Source organism: Pezoporus occidentalis, unplaced genomic scaffold (genome assembly GCF_034315485.1).
Source record: "Pezoporus occidentalis ecotype Australia unplaced genomic scaffold, CSIRO_AGI_Poc_V1 ctg109, whole genome shotgun sequence".
NCBI classification, from domain to species: domain Eukaryota; kingdom Metazoa; phylum Chordata; class Aves; order Psittaciformes; family Psittacidae; genus Pezoporus; species Pezoporus occidentalis.
Window position 1 is genome coordinate 1,142,381 of NW_026912875.1, and position 20,207 is coordinate 1,162,587.

The window sequence follows — 20,207 nt, forward strand, 5'->3', positions numbered from 1 at the left end:
ATAGTTGCCGCCTGATTGTAAGTTGCACTAATTGCGTCCTCAGATATTAGCATTTTTTGCTTTAAAAGGATGATGTCTGCATGTGCTATCTATTTTAAGGCATAAGGATAATGCCCTTTTTCATACTGGTTTTTAAGTGTAGGTTTCTCAGGAAGAAGGATTTTTGCATTATACCTGTATTAAGCAAAAAAGTGATAAGCGATCCTTTTACAGTATAGTAACATATGAGAGGTTCTTGCTTAACAGCAATCACCTGTGATCCTGCCAGTCTTTGGAGTGCTGCTGTGACAGATTTGATATCCAGGATTTGGTTGCTGGAATACTTCAGTAACATTTAATAGATAATAATTTATCTAGTAAAATATACTTGTATTTATCTCAAAGACAATTTGAGATCAGCAGATCCTCAACAGTCTAGAAGACTTTCAGCTTTGCAGAGGTGTTGGAGGTTCTTCTCACTTGCCCCAGGTGGTGCCTGTGCAAACGCGCGCTTCCTTGAGCTTTTCTAGGTGTTCGCATTGACAAGCAGAAGGTGTTCCCATGTACTGCCCCATGGCCTGATTCTCAAGCCCTTCAATTGTAAAACATCCTAGTTTTGTCTAAGATCCATATTTCTTTTATATCATGGATAGCTTAATGTCCCTTACAACAAAATAGGGTAGTTCAGGCAACCTACTGTATGTTCTGTCTACAAGAACTGGCATTTTTTTAGATATGTTGTGAAAGTAATTACTAAAAAAAGACAGGGCGGCACATTTAGATACAATTTTAAAGATTTCCTTTATGCTTTAACTGCATAGTTGGCATTCAGTGTATTGTAAAAACATCCCTTTTGCACATGCTGTTGGAATACCATGCTGTTTTTCAAAGCATTAACATTGCTAGGTGGAGTATTTTAGCCAAGATGCAGCTTCTTGTTGTGTGATAGCATTCAAAACGGAAAAACGAGGAGTTGGTGTAGGGAATATCCTGGTGGATTATTTTAGTCTTCCTCTGACTATACCCACTTTCTTTCCTTTACTATCCCTGTTAGATGTTAACCCCTTCTCTCCCCCTCCTAAGAAAAAGTCAGTCATCAGGGAAATTTTAAAGCTTTTTTTCCCCAACAGATAATAGTGTAGAGCCACATAAATTATTCTCTACTTGTCATATATATTGGATTATCAACTAAATCATATTATAAAGCAGCATGAAGAAGCAAGAAGTAGTGTTAACCCTCCTTACTGCTTAGCTCAGCTTGTTATTGTGCCGAGCGTATTTGCAAGGCAGGGGTATTGTCATTTTAAAAAGAGATAGAGCTAGAATGTGCTTCCTAAGTAGGAGTTGACTGCTGGGACAAGAAAAAAAACTGAAAACTAAAGAGTGTTTTGTTTTGCATTTGCATTTAGTTGTGAAATTGAGTATTTCTAATGAATCTAGAATCTGTGCTTTTTGCTTGCTCATGTTTCCTTTAATATTTATAGTTTCATGTAATGAGATCCATAGTGAAGGAGAATTTAGAAGTGTGTTCTAACCTTGCTACATGCTCTCTTCTTTCTTTCTTTGTAGGTATGAATGTTACTGTTTTCCTGAGAATACTGAAATACAGCGCTACACAAGTTCCTTGAAGTGTGCCTTTATTAAAATGTTTGTCTTTTTTTAAATCAAAAAATCACCCTGAGTTACCTTCCTGTCAGTGCCATAATAAAGAAAGGATTACTTGTTAGGATAATTGCCATCTCTTTATTTACCCTGTTGCATTATTTTTTGAGCCTGAAGCTACCTAGTAAATCATGGGAGCCTACTGTGAGAAAGACAGTCCTATTTTAACAAATCTCCTTGCTGTTGCTTTTTTTAAGGCTGCTTCTACTGTAATTGCAATTTCAAGGGCATTTTGTGGTTTATTCATCTCATTATGTAATCTACATAGAAACTTTTACCTTGTGTTGAAGCTAACGTATATTATTTTGATGGTGTTTTTGAAGTGAAGAAATACTTGTTACGGTTGTACTAATCTAGAATTTGTGAGAACATACTGAAGTGAGAATTTGCTATTTTTTTGGCAGCAGCCAGCTCGTGTATTGTTCTGTATATTTATGTATATAGAGATGTGGATGTTTAAGCTTGTGTGTGCATATCATGTGCTATCAGGTTTCATTGTGTTGTAACCTAAGTAATACAGCAGAGAGGAGCAAAGAGTTGAAGGATTTTGGACAAAAGAGTTAATGCTATATACCATAATGCATGTGGATGGGGCCATGTGGTATCATTTGTGAGCTCTGAGGTTGCTGACCATTTCCATTTTGGTGTAAATCCCTTAAGAAGGAAGGCATTTCAGAGTGGGGTGTGATCTGTTCTCCTGGTTAGAGTTATTGACAGGGTAAATAGTTAAAAGAACTGAATAAATACCACCCTCCTGTTTAAGTCCAGGCACAGCCTGGTTGGCACATACATATTCTAATGCAATACTTTAGCCAGATGCTCCAGTTGGTTGGTAACAAAAAACATTCCTGAAAAGCCAAATCATAACTTAATCACAGTTGCTTCTGATAGAGATTTCTTTTATGGTGACATTTTAGCGTGATGTGAATAAAGGCAGGGAATTACAATATTTTGCAAATAGGATGTATTGATAAATATATGTGCAAAAGGTGACAGAGGCCTCTTGAGTGGAAGCAGGGGCCCTGACAGCAGGTTCTTGGTCAATTGGTGAGGTGAAATGGTTCACTGAATTGGATAACACAGTGCATACCATAGTGACTGATTAAATTGATTTGTCCGTGGCAGCCGCCTACCCTGCTCCTGAGGCTCTTTAACCTATTTTCAAACTTCTTTAACTATTCTAAATACATGCAGTATTAAGGGAAAGAAGCAAGTGCAAATGCATGCACAGCTGTAAAATTCTGTAGTCTGAATTAAGATAAAATCTCCAGTTCCCAGAACGTCTGCACACTCCTGTGTTATACTGTATTATACTATACTTAGCCCAGGAAGAAGACACTGCTGGAAACTGGTGAAGAAGATAAGAATAAACATAATTATTTAATATAACCTAAATGATAACAAATACTGCAGTTGTGAATTCTTAGATGTATTTATTATGGGATAAAACAGTTCAGGAGTTTTGTTGTTGCTGTTACTTTGTTTCTGTAATTGCAAGTTTTGCTTCCATATTATTTTGTCCGCAAAGTGTTCAGAAAGCTTGTGAGGGAAACATACTTGGGTGAATGCCAGTTAAGAAAGCTGAATGCTACTGTTGAGTGGGGGTCACTAATTTGAAGATAACTTCAGTGATTTGGGGGATAGTAGTCAGATGGATATTGTTTAATAACTTGCTTTTTTAATTATAGGGGGGGAAAGCTTGATGTTTTGGTGTTAGATCAGATGTTTGTGGTTTACAAAATACTCCATACGTACTTTCCCTTCCTATGATAGGGAAATCAATACTAAATGATAATAGGTCTTGTACATGTTATTCTCTTCTCAGTTGAAGTGAAGCTTTATATTCTGTGTCTCTTCATGGGTTATTTTGTAGAATACGCATAGTCTTCAGATTCCATTGACAAAGCACATAAACCTTCACTGCAGTGGAACCAGTTCCATAAAAATGGAACCGGTTCACCTAAAATATGTTATTGCAGTTGTTACAGAAGTTCAGAGTTCAGTATAATGGCTTTGGTTTCTTGATTCTTAATAATTTTTATGGAAGATATGACAATTTAATTACAATGTTTTCTGAAAGTATAATGAAGTTCTGTTCATCATTTAACTTCTCTAAATTATAGGTCAGTCTTGTGGGACATGACATGTCATAGGCAACTGTTTTTTCATTTGTCTGTGAAAATAAAGATATGGTTAGTGTCTTGCTAATAGTGAAGAGAAATGAAGAGGGAGGTACTGAGAGATGGTTTCTTGGCATGATTTGCAAATGTTAACAGCCATTTTGCAATCTTTCTTAAAATTATGCAGGTTTTATCAATAGCATTTCTTTGGAAGGAAAAGTAAATTCCGTAGGTGTGACTCCAGCTGTACATACAGCTTTGCATGGACAAAACTTCTTGGCTTTGTACAGACTACTAGTGACCACTAAATACTAGCTGAAAAAGTGCCCTGTTACTTTCCAGGAATCTGAAAATTTAAAATACTTTGATGTGGGCTTGAGCCAGAACATGTTGCACTGTTTTGTCTGTACAGTGAGTTATAGTCACAGTCTTTTTTAATCATTCAGCTGACTCCACCAGGTCTAAGTATTTGTGCAGTCATTTTTTAAATTAGCTGATGGTTAAGGGAAAGCAAAAAAAAAGTTATTGGTTTAGTGCTCTCCAGTAGCATGTTGGATTATAATAAATCAAATGTCTATGCAATCAGTGCAAGCTTTATAAAACAAAGAAACAAGAAACCATAGAAAAATAGCCAAAACAGAAAACTCAGTGGTAAATATGTCTGGCACAGGGTCACCATGCCACAGGCATGTAATTAATTTTTTGTATCATGTGTTACAGTAATGTAATCCAAGGATTACATACTGTAGTGTGTTGCAAAGTAAGAGGATTGAGTAAGGAATTGCTGGGGATTTCATTAGGGTTCCCCTGGCTAACAAAGTTAACAGGAGAGCATTTGTGGCTTTTGGCCATTTTTGAGAGCTGGAGAGGAGGCTCTCTGCGCCCATCAGCTCCGTGTCCTGTTGCAGATGGCACCCTGGGTCACAGCCACTTGCACGCGGCTTCGGAATTTCCAGAGAAAACAAACAAACCCTTTTTTGTGACTCTTAATGGGGCCCTATTTATTTTCTTTTGAATTGAAACCGCAAGTGCCATTAGGAACCCTGTGCAACACAAGCCCTGTAAAAGCTTGGCCGAGCCTTGCGTCGCCGTACCTTGGCTGAGCCAGAGAAGGGAAGAGGCCGGGCGCTGGGCGAGAGCCCCGTTAGTGACAGGGGCACCGAGTCCATCGTCCACGTTTGGGTTTCCCTGCCTAAAAGCAGCTTCTGCTGCTATCTCCTCTCTGCACGTTCCTTTATGGCCCCGACTGGCGACGGGTGCACCCAGGGTGAAGCGCCTCGGGGTGGGGAGGCCGTCGCTGGTGACCGCCTCGCCTCGCCTCGCCTCCGCGCCCCACATTGCGATGGCTGTCCTACCAGGCGCCGAAGCACTCGCGGGCGTTTAGTGCCCGGGTGGAGAGAGATGCCGGCGGCGCGGCCGTGTGCCTGGATATCTGGTGCCCTCTAGTGGGGCGGGCCAAAGAGTCAGGCCGGGAACCGGCAAACGGCTCGCTCCCGAGTGCAAGGCGGGTTCCGGCACCGGTGCGACGAAGGGGCACCTTCCAAGCGACTTCCTTAAAAAACAAAACTCACGCTGCTTCACCAGCAGACCTTGTGCACGCTCGCCCTGAGCTTACTCAATATGACACCTCTTACCGTTTAACACTGCATTTTATAACTGGTTGTCTCTCTATTTTTAGATGCTACAACTGTGGTGGCCTGGACCACCACGCTAAAGAATGTAGTCTACCTCCGCAGCCAAAGAAGTGCCATTACTGTCAGAGCATCATGCACATGGTGGCTAACTGCCCCCATAAAACTGTCTCGCAGCAGCCCACCAGTTCTCAGGGAAGACATGAAGCTGAACCACAGCCTTCCACTTCTGCTTTCCTGAGAGAAGGGGGAGGAATGCACGGCTACTCGTCTCCATTGTACTCTCAGGAGGGCAGGTCGGAAAACTCAGAGCGCTCGGGCAGGTCACCACAGGAAGCTTCATCGAGTAAGTTGTCTGTGTCACCCGAAGAACCGAGCAGAAAGGGGCCTTCTGTTCAGAAAAGGAAAAAAACTTAACGCGTTTGTCATAACTTTCCATTTTCTTTATCCTCTTGGGATGTCTACCTCATGCAAGTACAGGGGAAATAATTTCATTACCAGTAGCTGACGTGGAATTTTAACTACTGTTGAGGAACTGTGAATTTTTTTTTCTTTAATAGACAAATCACTCCAAGCAAAATACATTTGAGCAGGGTGCATTACGTTTTACCTTCTGTATGTGTGTGTGTGAGTGTGCACGTGCGTGTGTGTATGTGTACATATCTATACATTTTTTTTCCATCAGACCTCTCTCCAGCTCCCACAGACATCACTGTGAAGCAATAGGCACAGTATCCACAAACATTCCTGAACTCATTCCTATAACCTGTTTCCAAATGTGTTCAAAACCAAACAAGAATACGCAAGAAGAAACCCAAACCTGATAAGCCACACACAGAACTGAGATCAAGACTGTTACTTCTCTTGTGATCTAAAGGTTACTTTCATATTTTAAAGCTGCCATATGGTACTACAGATACTAAGACATCCCCCATACCATCAATTTAGGTTGGTTTTTTTCTAAGCTCCAGAAAGCATCAGAACCCCTCCCTCCCCTGTTCCCATGCAGGGCAGTGTCATGACTCAACATGGCTCTCATTGCCACCATCCTTTGTGGATGAGGAGTTCAAAGCTCCAGAAAAGACAATGAATGTGTAGTTTCTGTGCTGGTTTCTCAAAAATTTTTGTTAAATTAATATGGTTGTAACTGTAATTTAGATGACTGTTGTGTAAGGGAGAATGTACAACTTGTTACCAAACTGACCCTATTGAGTAATATCAGGATACCATCCTGTTTAACCCTTTGTATTTTGTGAACATTTAGGGGACCTTGGTGGCAGTAGTAGCAGCAGCAGCAGCAACTTCTCTTGGTTCCAAGTAGTGCCCCCCGATTTGAAGTTACTTCCCCTTGTTTTTTGTTGAAATGCCATGGAAAGAACTTCCTAGGGATTTTTGTTGTTATATGTTCTGGTTTTAAAGAAAATGAAATGCAAAGCTAATGTGATCTTGGGATAAATAGTTTCTTAAGAATAAAGGTAGGTGGGTGCTTGGGGTTGCTCAGCCAGCCTCACTTGCTGATGATACAGCATGAGTATAGTCAAGAGGAACAGGTATCTGCTGCAGACAAGCCTAAGTGAAGAGACCTCCAAATTTGCCAGAAGCCCTGGGCATCACCTGCTTCTTGTGAACTGGGGGCTGTTGCTGACCAGCCTTGGTCCAGAGTACACTGGGACCACACACTTCTGCATTAAAAAGGAAAAAGGCTGGTGGCCTCAGAGTGAGACTCCCTGGGCTGCAGCCCTTGCTCGGGGTTAATAGAGTTGGAGCCTATCAAAACTTCAAGTCGCTTTCCATTTGTAACTTCTGAATTACCAAGTCATACGTAAGATAACGTACTTTGACAAATCCCATTGTGGATGTAAGTTAATTAGAGGAACCTGTATAATCCTTAACATTGGCAATAAACACAGGCTGTTAAAGCTTGGAAGTGCCGGGTAGGTTTAAGCTTGGATAATCAAACTAAAGAAACAGCCTGCATGAAAGGCTACAGCGAGCCAAAGTCCTACCCGTGGTAACTCTTTTGCAGCCACTAGTTACAACAGGTATGTGACTGGCTCATTACATGGCCTTCCCCTTCCCACTTGTCCTGCCAGATGAGACTTTTACTGTTGCTGCTGCTGCTTCAGTAAACAGGTAGTAATCAAATGCCTCAGTGAAGGGCACAATTTGAAGAGAATTATTTTGTGTGAATTCCCATGCCAGTGTTTGCGAGAATCTTGATGGTTTATACTGAAGTTCTCAGTATGCTAATGCAAAGCTTACCTTTGACGATATTGAATGTGATATATCTATAGAGAAGAACTTCCTTGCCTTACGTAAGGATAGTAAACTTATTTAAATTATGTAGACAAATCAAAGTGGCATTGCTTAACCTTCTAGCCGGTGTAAAAACCAGGTTAAACAGCAAAGATGCAAAACTTAGGTCACTTTGAAAATTTAAACCAAAGTTCCTTATAGAAATGGGCAATTGTGGATTTGAAAACTGGTCATTCCCTGTTTATACATGAGAAGTTCAGAGCTGAGAAAAGGAAGTATTTTCAACATGCAGATTTTTATTGGTGCTGTTCGAAATCACTCTGCACCAAAGTCAGACTGAACTGCTAAGAGCACATACCAAACCCTATCTTATTGTTGGAAGCTTAAGGTTTTATTTTTATATATTAGAATGTGATCACTATTACATAACATACTCAGGACAAAGAACTTTGCTCAGGGAATATACCATGGAATGTTTTGTTTTTTCTTTACAGAATAGTCTGCAGACCTGCTTACTCAGAACAAACCAAATAGTCTTAGACCTTTTTATCTCTATATAAGTATTATGTACTGATATTAGTATCTACCTCTGAGTTGACATAGATCTACATTTCTGATAATCAGATCTCAGCATTTTGTATTATAAGTTCCTGTGAAATGATAAAGTGGTATTCTGTACTGGTTACTTATGTGAACATTTGTGTCTTTACATTCACAGGGTCTGAGTTTTCAGAGACGCTGGGCAACCACAGATCCCGCTGACTTCCAGTCAGAGTTACTGGTGCTCAGCTTTTCTAGGAGGGGAGGGATGAGGGACTGGGGGTGGAGGGGGAGGAATAAAAACACAAAAGCATCAAGCCCACTTTGTTTACATAGGTGACAATAAAATTATTATTCTGTTTACAGCAAAAGGCTACCTCATATTTACTACATAAACACACCTTTGTGCTGCTCTAGCCTTAAAGGTGGCTGTTGATCTATGGTACATACTTTTTATCTGTACTAAATATGTAACTGATAGTTCACCACTGCATACATTATGGCAAATACTTGTTTAAGATGAAGCATCCATTTGAAATTATGAGACGTTTCCAAACATTTCTTTGAAAACTTTTATTTTTCTGTCTAAAGGATTATGGGCACTGTTCATGAAAATAAATACATCTACAGAAAAGACAAAAATGTGTATGCCTAAGTCAGACATATAGCAGCAGGTAACTACTGGGCACTGGGCTGCAGTAGGAAAAAAAAACCAACAACTATCTGATTATACTCCTTCAGCTCCAGATAAGAAAAGAAGCCTTTAAAGCAGGAAGCACAGACTCAGCTTCAGATTCTTCCTTTATGTCTCAGGACAAAATGAATATTCTACATCATTGGCCCAGCCTATTCACCAGCCTGTCCTTGCCAGAATGCTTCACAATAAAACTCATTTGAGTAGAAATAGTTCAGATGTCTGCTCAGAGGGATGTATTTTTCTCCTAATAACAGTGGAGATAGTCTGGAACAAAAATCTCCTTCCCATTCCTCCATCCCAAAATATTCAATTTGATTTAATCATAAGGGACATGGTGAGGTATTTTTTACTCTCCCCCAAGGAGAGGTCATTGTATTTATTTACATGCTACAAAAGTTAGGCCATGAGGGGAAGACTTCTATTTGGAGGAGGAGGAGCCAAATAGCTTTTCACTGCAGTTGATGGTAAATCTGGCATTGCAATACCCTTTGCAATATTTTGCTTTTAGCCAGCTTTCAGGGAGTGCCAAACACCACGTTTGGATCCTACCTCTTCCCTTTGCAGGCCACCTTTTTCAGCCCAGTTCTGTTCTGCACCAGTGTTATCCTGGAGTTCCTGCTTAGTCATACTTAGTTTTGTGAATAGAGCCCCATAAAAAGTGTTTATAAATCTTGTAACATTCTTTGTAAGAAGAATTATAAAAGAACATGGGAAATCTCAAATTTAATTTAATTAATTTATCTGTAAGAAATGTTTATCATAAAAAATATATATGTATTCCCCTGTGCTAGATATAAAAGTAATTGGGAAGATATGTACATGTGCAGATGCACTGATTTTAATTTTTTAGAAGTCTTAATGAGATTTGAGTATTGTTTTAGAAACAAGCAGAGCCTTGTTAAATGCATCAATCTTATTTTGCTTAGTGTATCAACAGCCTCTTCTTTAAGATCCGTTGGTTGTGTTACCCCTGTTACAACTGTTGACTGATAACAAGAGGTTGATCTATGAACATGTTTCTGTTTTTTTATATAAACTGGAGCTGTATATTAGCAGCTTCAGCAGTGCTTTTATGAGAATGTTGAGAAGTACCAAGGTATTTGCTACCATTGTCATGGAACCAAATGTAAGAGCAATCATCTTTACAAAGGATAATGGTTTTGACTACCTCTTGGATTGCTAAGTTAAGCAACAACTGGCTGACAAACATCACCAGACTGGCTTAAACTAGTATGTGTTGCTTGTGGTAATAATAACAATAACCATACTAGAAACCAAAGTGAACACTGATTTCTATATGTCTTCAATACTGTGTCTTATCTAGTGTTTTTAAATTATCTTCTGTAGTATAGATTACCTCATTGTCCATTTTGACCTGTATGTTGTTTACAAGGTGAAATAAAAGAAAAATCACTTGAATTTTATGTTTTAAGAAAAAGACAGTGAGTTGAAGTTTTGAAGGTCATTTCACCTGTTTACTGTCTTGAGGGACTAAAGCACTGATTGCCTTTCTACATATCATGTATTTTATATTCTCATTTCATGCCTAATGTCTTTTTTTCCTGTCAGTCATGGATATTGTGAGGTTTAAAAGAATTACTTGATTAAAAATAAAACATATAACGTTGGCATTTACAGCGAACCTTTGAGATTTTCTTTTTTTACTTGGACTTTGCATATGCACCTATGTTCACTTACTTTTAGAAGATTATCTTCAGGGAGAATAATTTTATTTATACAAGCTGTTGTTGGGTGGAGGGAGCTATAAATGATTAATGCATACCTGGATCCATACTAGCAATGCTGTAGAAGTTGTACCCCAAACCATATTCAGCTATCAAAATTGCACTGCAAGATTCTAGCTTCTGGTATTTGCTCTCTGTGAGAATACAGTGGTCATTAAAGTTGTCAGACAGCAGGGTTATTCTCTGGGATGAAAAGCTTTTGGTATTTAAGTCTCGTCCCATCTTTATTACTTCTTCCATAATCTGTAAGCTTGTACCTATCTATTACATATACTATTTTAAAATGATTTGAAGATTGTTTCCTTTTTTAGAAATTAAAGTGCTGTTATCTACCATTACCTGGAAATTCCATCTCTAAATTACATTAAGTGTACCAGTAAATCAGATAGCGCTGCCTCATCATACTGTATTAAAATACTTGAGAGCTTGTATATCCTAGCTCTAGTGCCTGTTTTGATACAGGGCTCTACGTATATGCAATTAATAGCAACATTTAACAATCTCAACTAAATATAAGACAGAGATATTTTTCTAATGGTACAAACATCTGCATGAAGGGTTACCATCATCTCCTCTCCCTAATCTACTCTTCTAGTCATGGAAAATTTCATTTACTTCCCCATATCTCCCCCCAGTTCATGGCCCCAAAAAAAGAGTGATATAAACGTGTCATAAACGCATATCCCATAACACCCCACTCCCAACCTGTAGCCGGTTTCAACACTTTCCTGGAAAGGGGAAGAGGTGACTCAATCCTCTTGGCTAAGATCTCATACAATTCCCACTTCTTGGGTCAGTCACAAGGAGCAAGGCTTTCTTTAAAATATCTTATTAGTATGCACTTTGAAGAGTGCAGTTCACATGGGGTTATTACACATACTATTGGCCTGCCTGACCCATGTGTTTCAGGGAATAGAATGGACATCTTGGGCACGCTACTATCTATTCCACCACCCGCAAGATGACACTGGAAGGAGCAAACCACCTCAGGGAGCTGTGAGCAGCTCTGGACACGCACAGATGTAAGAAGCCCTTGGAACAAGTGAAACAGAGAAACCATCCCTCTAACAGTGCAAAATTGTGGCTGAAACCAGAGTGCCTGGAAGAGCAGCAGCACCTAATTCTTCCTATCTAGCCTCTTGAGACATGCATGCCTCCTTCCCAGAGCATCTAGAAGTCAGTGGTCTTTATTCTTTCAGCAGCTCCCTCAGACAGTTAAGAACGCTTATCTTCACTTTAAAGGCAGAAGTCGTGTTTTGTTCACTAGGCAAAGACATTGTCAGGAATACTTAAATCCACTTCTGCAAGCCAAGAATCCCATCCTAACCTTGCAGAGTTGAGGTAACTGCTACATGACACAAACAATGCTGATTCATGCCAATGAGAAGAAATTCTTGGGTTGAAGCTTCTGAATTGGTCAATAGAACAAAATAATAATCACACCAGCCCTTTAAAATAATTTTAAAAGCACCATTGTCATGTCCTTCCCTGTGCTGCAGGTCTTAGGACACATATTTCCAAGCATAGAATCATAAATCATAGAATAGTTAGGATTGGAAAGGACCTTAAGATCATCTAGTTCCAACCCCCTGCCATGGGTAGGGACGCCTCACACTAAACCATGCCATCCAAGGCTTTGTCCAACCTGGCCTTGAACACTGCCAGGGATGGAGCATTCACAACTTCCCTGGGCAACCCATTCCAGTGCCTTGCCACCCTCACAGTAAAGAACTTCCTCCTTATATCCAATCTAAACTTCCCCTGTTTAAGTTTTAACCCATTACCCCTTGTCCTGTCACTACCGTCTCCCCAGCATTCCTAAAGGCCCCCTTCAGATACTGGAAGGCTGCTATGAGGTCTCCATGCAGCCTTCTCTTCTCCAGGCTGAACAGCCCCAACTTTCTCAGCCTCTCTTCATACAGGAGGTGCTCCAGTCCCCTGATCATCCTCGTGGCCCTTCTCTGGACTTGTTCTAACAGTTCCATGTCCTTTTTATGTTGAGGACACCAGAACTGCACACAATACTCCAAGTGAGGTCTCAGGAAAGCAGAGTAGAGGGGCAGGATCAGCTCCTTCAACCTGCTGGTCATCCTTTTGATGCAGCCCAGGATACGGTTGGCTTTCTGGGCTGCAAGTGAACACTGCCAGCTCGTGTTCATTTTCTCATCGACCAGCACCCCCAAGTCCTTCTCCGCAGGGCTGCTCTGAATCTCTTCTCTGCCCAATCTCTAGCTGTGCCTGGGATTGCTCCAACCCAGGTGTAGGACCTTGCACTTGGCATGGTTAAACTGCATGAGGTTGGCATCAGCCCACCTCACAAGCGTGTCAAGGTCCCTCTGGATGGAATTCCTTCCCTCCAGCGTATCAACCGAACCACACAGCTTTGTGTCATCGGCAAACTTGCTGAGGGCGCACTCAATCCCACTGTCCATGTCAGCGACAAAGGTGTTGAACAAGACCGGCCCCAACACCGATCCCTGAGGGACGCCACCTGTTACTGGTCTGCAGCTGGACACTGAGCCATTGACCACAACTCTTTGTGTGCGGCCATCCAGCCAGTTCTTTATCCACCGAGTGGTCCACCTGTCAAATTGATGTCTCTCCAATTTAGAGACAAGGATGTCATGAGGGACAGTGTCAAGCTCTTTGCACAAGTCCAGGTAGATGACATCAACTGCTCTACCCATGTCCACCAGTTCTGTAGCCGCATCACAGAAGGCCATCAAATTGGTCAGGCAGGATTTCCCCTTAGTGAAGCCATGCTGGCTGTCACCAAGCACCTTGTTGTTTTTCATGTGCCTTAGCATGCCTTTCAGGAGAATCTGCTCCAAGATTCCAGCCTTTCTGTAACCCTAAGTGGCAAAACAAAGTCAGCCTTTTTTAAACAAGCTGTATTTTTCCCCACAATCTTCAGGACCAGGAGCTGTTTACACAAGCCAGTCATTTAAAAAATACTCTTAGTTCATTAAAGGCTCTATACTTATCTCCTTCTCCCCACACCAGTCATCTTTTCCCTGATAATACAATATTCCAGATGCAAATAATTTCATGTACTTCCAAGTGGCTTATATACTTAACAGTCTTTTACTGTATACTTGCACAGGAAGAATCTCTGCAGTGCAGAGAAGGGAGTTCATTCTCTGGATGTCTTCCTCCTGCTCATTAGTATTATTTAGGTGATGGCCTGGTTAATTTAAAGACCTTTTCAGCAAAATGCTGTGCTCTGTCCAGTGCATCAGTTGCCTGCAAATGCTGTTGCCCTCCAGGATGACCAGCTCTCTCAAGAGAAGGTTACACTGCCTCTTATTTTATTGCAAGTGTTGCCCACTGCATGGTTACAGAGCAGTTGTTATCAAGCCCCAGGCCCATTTTCAGGCTGCTGATGCTCAGTTAGCATGCAGCTGGTTGGTTTTTGTTTCCTGGCCATTCAATACTTGCTGTGCAGCACTTAGATATTCTAGATATTCTAGATATTCAGGGCTGCAGCAGCAAGCAGTTCATAAACCAATGAAGATGAACTGGCATCATTACTCCCATTTTACCAGCCAGGAGAAGGTGGACTAGGCAAAAAGTAACGAGCATTGAGCTTGGGTGTCCATCCATTTGTTTTAAATAATCCAAAATTCAATGCTAGAAAGTATGTCCTTTCCCTAGTTTGTCCTGCTGCATGACACAGGCTATTAAATTCAGGGCAGTAGCTATTGTATTGAATTTTAGCACTCAGCTTTAACTGGAGCCTTGTTTGCTTGGCTGCTTTAAGCGTATTTTCCAGCTGGGCTTCAGATCAGGCCTGAACATTCCTGAGGGAAAAAAAAAGAGAGATGCTCTGCTCCGTGACAGCTTGTTTTAATAACCTGCTGCTAACAAGCAGGGCCTCATTTCCAGATCCTCTAGCCTCAAATTCCAGCTCTTTGTCCATGAGAGTAAAAAGTCCCTTTATGCACCAGTGAGAAAATGCAAAACCTTTTGAAAAAATAAAAATGAAAAGATAGACAAGCCCCAGTATCTTTGGGGTTTGCTTGGTTTTTTTGGGGGGTGGGGTGGGATGGGATGGGAGGGTTTAATGAGGAGTTGTCTCCTCCTTTAGCATCACTTTGAGGAACTTGCTACTCTCATCCCCCACAGCCCTTCAGCTTTGATGCTGGAATAGCATATCCAGCTCTGGCTTTAAAACCAGCCTTCTGCCTCTAGTCAGACCATTGTTCAAAGTCTATGTTACCCAAAACAGATAGTAGCCAAACAACATAATCCTACCAGTCATGGAAATGTGGCATTTACTGGGCTACTGCTGGGAGCTGAACACTGCCTTGCTCCCTGCAGGAGAAAAGGCAAAAAGCCTGGGCCAAAAGTACCTGGACGTTTCCAGTAGTGGGATAATTAACCAGCAGAACAATCCCTCCTGACACATGGGGCAGGTCCTTTGACGCAAATGGCTAGGGGTGGTTTGTAGCTGGAAAAGAAGTGATGGACTCAGTGATGGATTTAGGTTAGATATTAGGAAAAAATTCTTCCCTGTGAGGGTGGTGAGGCACTGGCACAGGTTGCCCAGAGAACCTGTGGCTGCTCCATCCCTGGCAGTGTTCAAGGCCAGGCTGGACGGGGCTTGGAGCAACCTGGTCTAGTGACAGGTGTTCGTTCCTGTGGCAGGGTGCTGGAACTGGATGATCTGTAAGGTCCCTTCCAATCCAAACCATTCTATGGTTCTATGACTCATCTTGGCCACTGCTGAGTGGATCTGTGACCAGCAGTACCACACAAAAGTCATGTTTTTCAGTCATTCTGGCTAAGTACACAGATTTATATGGCAGGTGGTTGCACTGCCACACTCTTGGTCTTCCTTATTTTAGGAGATTAGTTCTTTTGTCTTTCTGTGCTTTTAAAGCTGTGCTGAATTATGATGCCCTAGGTTCTTCAATGCAATTAGCTAACCCTCACACTCACCAAAACAAAGCAAAAGCACCTTTAGTTGGAGCACCCAGAATACTTGAGGCAATCAGGCTAACTGGACAGTCTGGGAAATACTGGCTGGAGGTTACTGGAGTAACTTAAAATGAGTTAAATTTTGAGGCATTTTGGAAGGTGCGTATGAAAGAAACCAGAAATGCTCCTTCTCCCCCAAGGCAGCACAACAAGGGTGGGGGCTCAAAGTGCAGCAAGTTTCTTTCCATTCAGCCCCCATTTATTTCATCTGTCCTTGACCTACACTGACAGCTGTGACAAAAAGTCATGGTGAAGCCTGCTGAACCATAATTTCTGTGGATCTTCAAGTCTGGGAGCTGCTGAAAATAAGTTGTCCCACACAAAGCTGCACAGAGAGGAGCAGAGGCTTCCATCACAGAGACCCTCTGCTTGGCAGCTGCAGCATGGGAAAGCAAAGAGGGCAGACACAAGCACCACTGCAGCGTTCCCTGAGTCCTAGGATCCATTTCAATGTTAGCAAAAGCCAAGGGGAATTAAAGCAAAATGGGAATTATAGAATCATAGAAGAATTAGGGTTGGAAAGGACCTTAAGATCATCTAGTTCCAACCCCCTGCCATGGGCAGGGACACCTCACACTAAACCATGCCATCCAAGGCTCTGTCCAACCTGGCCTTGAACACTGCCAGGGATGGAGCATTCACAACTTCCCTGGGCAACCCATTCCAGTGCCTCACCACCCTCACAGTAAAGAATTTCCTCCTTATATCCAATCTAAACTTCCCCTGTTTAAGTTTTAACCCATTACCCCTTGTCCTGTCACTACAGTCCCTAATGAAGAGTCCCTCCCCAGCATCCCTATAGGCCCCCTTCAGATACTGGAAGGCTGCTATGAGGTCTCCATGCAGCCTTCTCTTCTCCAGGCTGAACAGCCCCAACTTCCTCAGCCTGTCTTCATACGGGAGGTGCTCCAGTCCCCTGACCATCCTCATGGCCCTTCTCTGGACTTGTCCCAACAGTTCCATGTCCTTTTTATGTTAAGGCGACCAGAACTGCACACAATACTCCAGGTGAGGTCTCACGAGAGCAGAGTAGAGGGGCAGGATCAGCTCCTTTGACCTGCTGGTCACACTCCTTTTGATGCAGCCCAGGATTGCTGGGTTGCTTTCTGGGCTGTGAGTGAACACTGCTGGCTCATGTTCATTTTCTCATTGACCAGCACCCCTAAGTCCTTCTCCGCAGGGCTGCTCTGAATCTTTTCTCTGCCCAACCTGTAGCTGTGCCTGGGATTGCTCTGACCTAGGTGCAGGACCTTGCACTTGGATTAAAGCAGAAGAACTGCAGGAACACACATATAGTTCCAGCAACAAGAGATTAAATAAAAGGGTATAAGGCTGTCAATCCCACTGACCAAGGAACCTGAAAACAAATAGAATTACTGGCAGCTCTTGGAGTTTAGGGACAGCCTATTAGGGGGCTTCAAGGAGCAGCACTAGGCTCAGCTCCCCTTCCACCACTGGTAATGCTCCATTCCCAGTGCAGGGATTGTGGTTACTTCTCCCAGTGACTCATGAAGAAGTGACAGCCCTGAACTGACCCCTGTATTAAAAGCTACAGCCTTGTTCCCCTGAAGTCATTTTAGTTGAGTTCTTTGTCATTCTCAGCCAACACCAGAGAGCGCTATTAGTCATATTAGCATATTTGGAAGTGACTTAACATACACACTCACATGCTAAAGAGTGCACACATGTCAGGAGGAGCATTTAGGTCACCTCCCTGAGGCATTTCACCCCGGTCTCCTCAAACCCTGGACAGCACAGTTATACTCTGCAACTTTGCTGTGGGCAGGTACAACTTCCAAGGTGCCACAGATGTTTTGACCAATGCATTTGGGAAGGGGAAGGCCGAGATTCTCCTTTCCACCAGCTTTACCGTTTCCCTTCTTTTTATTATTGTTTTTATTTTTCTGTGCTAGCATTGCGCTATCAGATGAAATAGCAAACCCCCCAAAAGAAGAAAATTTGAAGCATTTGTCACGTAGTTAAGAAAACTGCATGTTTGTGTTAAAGCAAGCTAAAAACTACATTAGACACATCAGGTACATCACTACCAGGTGAATCTCGCTGTTATTGTTGAACAAATCACCTCACTGTTCTGAGTGCTGACAAACTGCAGACACTCAGGGCTGAAAATGTTTTTCCCTGCTGAGACCAGTTCTGTGGATTCAGGCCAACCCCATGCCAGGCAGCAGTATGTACGACATAGAACATGTCCTATTTCTCTTATCAGCTCAGACTGAGGAAGACCACTCGCATCAGCAGACATTTAGGTACCACGCCTTCTCACACAAGCAATTGCTTTCCCCACTTCCCTATATTGCTTTTCCCATCATGCCTGCCTTGGAGCTGTAGCTGCTCCCCAGAGCACTTCATGTGGATAGGTTTTATTTCACACCTTCAATGCCTATACATGTTGGACCTGCACTGCAAGTACATGCACTGCTATATATGTCCCCTCTGTGATGTATTTGCAGACCATTAGCTAGAGTGGCTCCCAACCCAGGCAACATCATTGCCCAGATTTTCCTCTGCAAAGCTATGCAACTACTACCTACAAGGACATAAGAGTGCTTATAGCTGAACTCCAACCAGACTAACTCACCTTGGCACAAAGAACAGACTCCATTATCTCCTCTGTAAAGCTCTGCTACAGTCATGAAATCATCAAACCTGTGAAGGCCTCCCTCCCATCCCAGGGGAGCCACCAGCATCTTTTCCTGATTTTGTATTGGCTTCAGCAAGAGCACTGAAGACAAGAGCATCTTAGCTAAGAGCAGCTGTCAGATTCCTGTTTGGGCCTATGAGGCAGCTGAAGGGCAGCCTAAAAACCTATGAGCTTTTAGCACCAAAACAGCAGGTGGGTTCTGTGTACCATCTGGTTTTGTTCCAAAAGTTGTGGACAAGCACAGCATCGTGTTGGCTGGTACGATGTGCTTTACCACCACTAATCAATCTCTGCCTGTATTGGGTTTGCATGGCAAGGTTTTTGTAGCAGGGGGGCTATAGGGGTGGTTTCTGTGAGAAGCTGCTAGAAGCTTCCCCTGTGTCCACTGCAGCTGATTCCAGCCAGCTCCAAGATGGATTCACCACTGGCCAAGGCCAAGCCCAAAATCAAGAGAAGCTGAGAATATTTCTCCTTGGGCCAGTACTACTGAGTGACAGCCACCGCAGCAGAATACCTTTCCTCTAGGTACTGTACTCTGCATCAAAGCTCACCACTATTCCAGCCGGATAAAAGCCATGCATCACAAACAGGAAGGTAAAAACCTGTTCCTGGAAACCTTCATGGATCCGCAGATCCTCCCACTGATCCCAGAGGGCAACACAAAGGAGGAGCTGAGATTCCAGTTCCTGCCTCCAGCTGTTAGACTAGACAGCAGTATCTTTGCATGTAATGACATAAAACCTCCCCTATCTTGTGTACCCACAATTTCCTGCTGTTCAACTTGTCAGGGTAGTAAAGCCAGGCCTGGGGGTCTTCCCAGTTTGGCTGCAAGATAAACATTTTCTGAGCACTCCAGCCACTGGTAAATTTTTGGGAGGCTGGGTGTGATAATAGGCTTGATGTATCTCTGAGGCTTAAAAAGGCATTTTTCCTCTACAGGCACAGTAACTTCCTCACATCAGCAGCATTGATGGTGCTTTCCACAGAGCACGGATTAGAACTGGTTTCCAGGAGAAATTTTCCAGAGAAAAAAGCCTACCTGCCTCTTTTTACATGAGTACACAGACACGAGGATCTACAGAGAGACACAAGAGGAACACGTAAGGCAATGGAAGAAAATACACTGATGAGTGCAGATCTTGAGCTCCTAAGTAACACAAGTTATTTATTAGCTCGCAGCTAAGAGCTGCGAGTAGTTACCAGAAAAAAAACACCCCTGCAAGTCACACAGGGACACGCTATACTCACTCAAAATCAAAACAAAATCATCCATTTCCTGGAACACTACCACCATGAAATGAGGGGATACAAGAAGAAAGGGCTGGTGGGAAAATAAAGAATGTCAAGAGCCTCTCAATTGGTTTCCTCTGGTTGCAGAGTACCCCCAGTAGGTCCTGAGGGCCATGGGTCTCCTGAGGTCACTTGGAGCCCCACTGGAGCTTCATAGGCCAGTGCCAGCAGTGCCAGGATCCACCTGCACTCAATACCCAGCACCTCTCAAGCACCCAGCTAACATTTTCCATAGGGGCTTCTGAGCCTGGTTTTGTTCTCACCGAGTCAAAGGGGGAAGGATTTGGGTCATTGTGAGCTTTTGTCAGAAAGGTTCCCTAAATTAGCTCCTCTATTTGAGATGAAAGGAAGAAAGAGGTCCATCTTTATTTTCCCCATTCATCCGCTGTAATTACTCCATCTCATCCCTGTCTGCTATTCACTGGCTCTCAGCAAGGCCCCAGCAGCAGGTCACAGGTCAGTGTGGAGGACAAGCCTCTGCTTCCCTGAAAAGGATTGCAATGTCCTAAGTGCAGCTTCCAGAAAGTACCCAATCCTTCTCAAAAAGCAGGCTTAGTGAACTGCACAGGCAGTGGCACGGCAAGGAGACCCCGGGCCTGGAAATCACTGCTCCTGCACTTCCTACTCTGGATGTCACTCGGTTTG

At 42.7% G+C, this 20,207-nt stretch overlaps 1 protein-coding gene across 11 annotated transcripts in view; it reads left to right on the forward strand.

The window, feature by feature from the left end:
- Positions 1-10,520, forward strand: part of LIN28B (lin-28 homolog B) — a 100,959-nt gene extending 90,439 nt beyond the window's left edge. For 9 of the 11 annotated variants that reach the window (XM_062624550.1, XM_062624568.1, XM_062624541.1 and 6 more), the window contains one exon: positions 5,440-10,520. In XM_062624550.1, coding sequence (XP_062480534.1) covers positions 5,440-5,809 — 370 coding nt within the window. In that variant the 3' untranslated portion in view covers positions 5,810-10,520. The remainder of the gene's footprint in view (positions 1-5,439) is intronic. The other 2 variants (XM_062624529.1, XM_062624537.1) reach the window with 2 other exon arrangements.
- Positions 10,521-20,207: the final 9,687 nt, after the last annotated feature.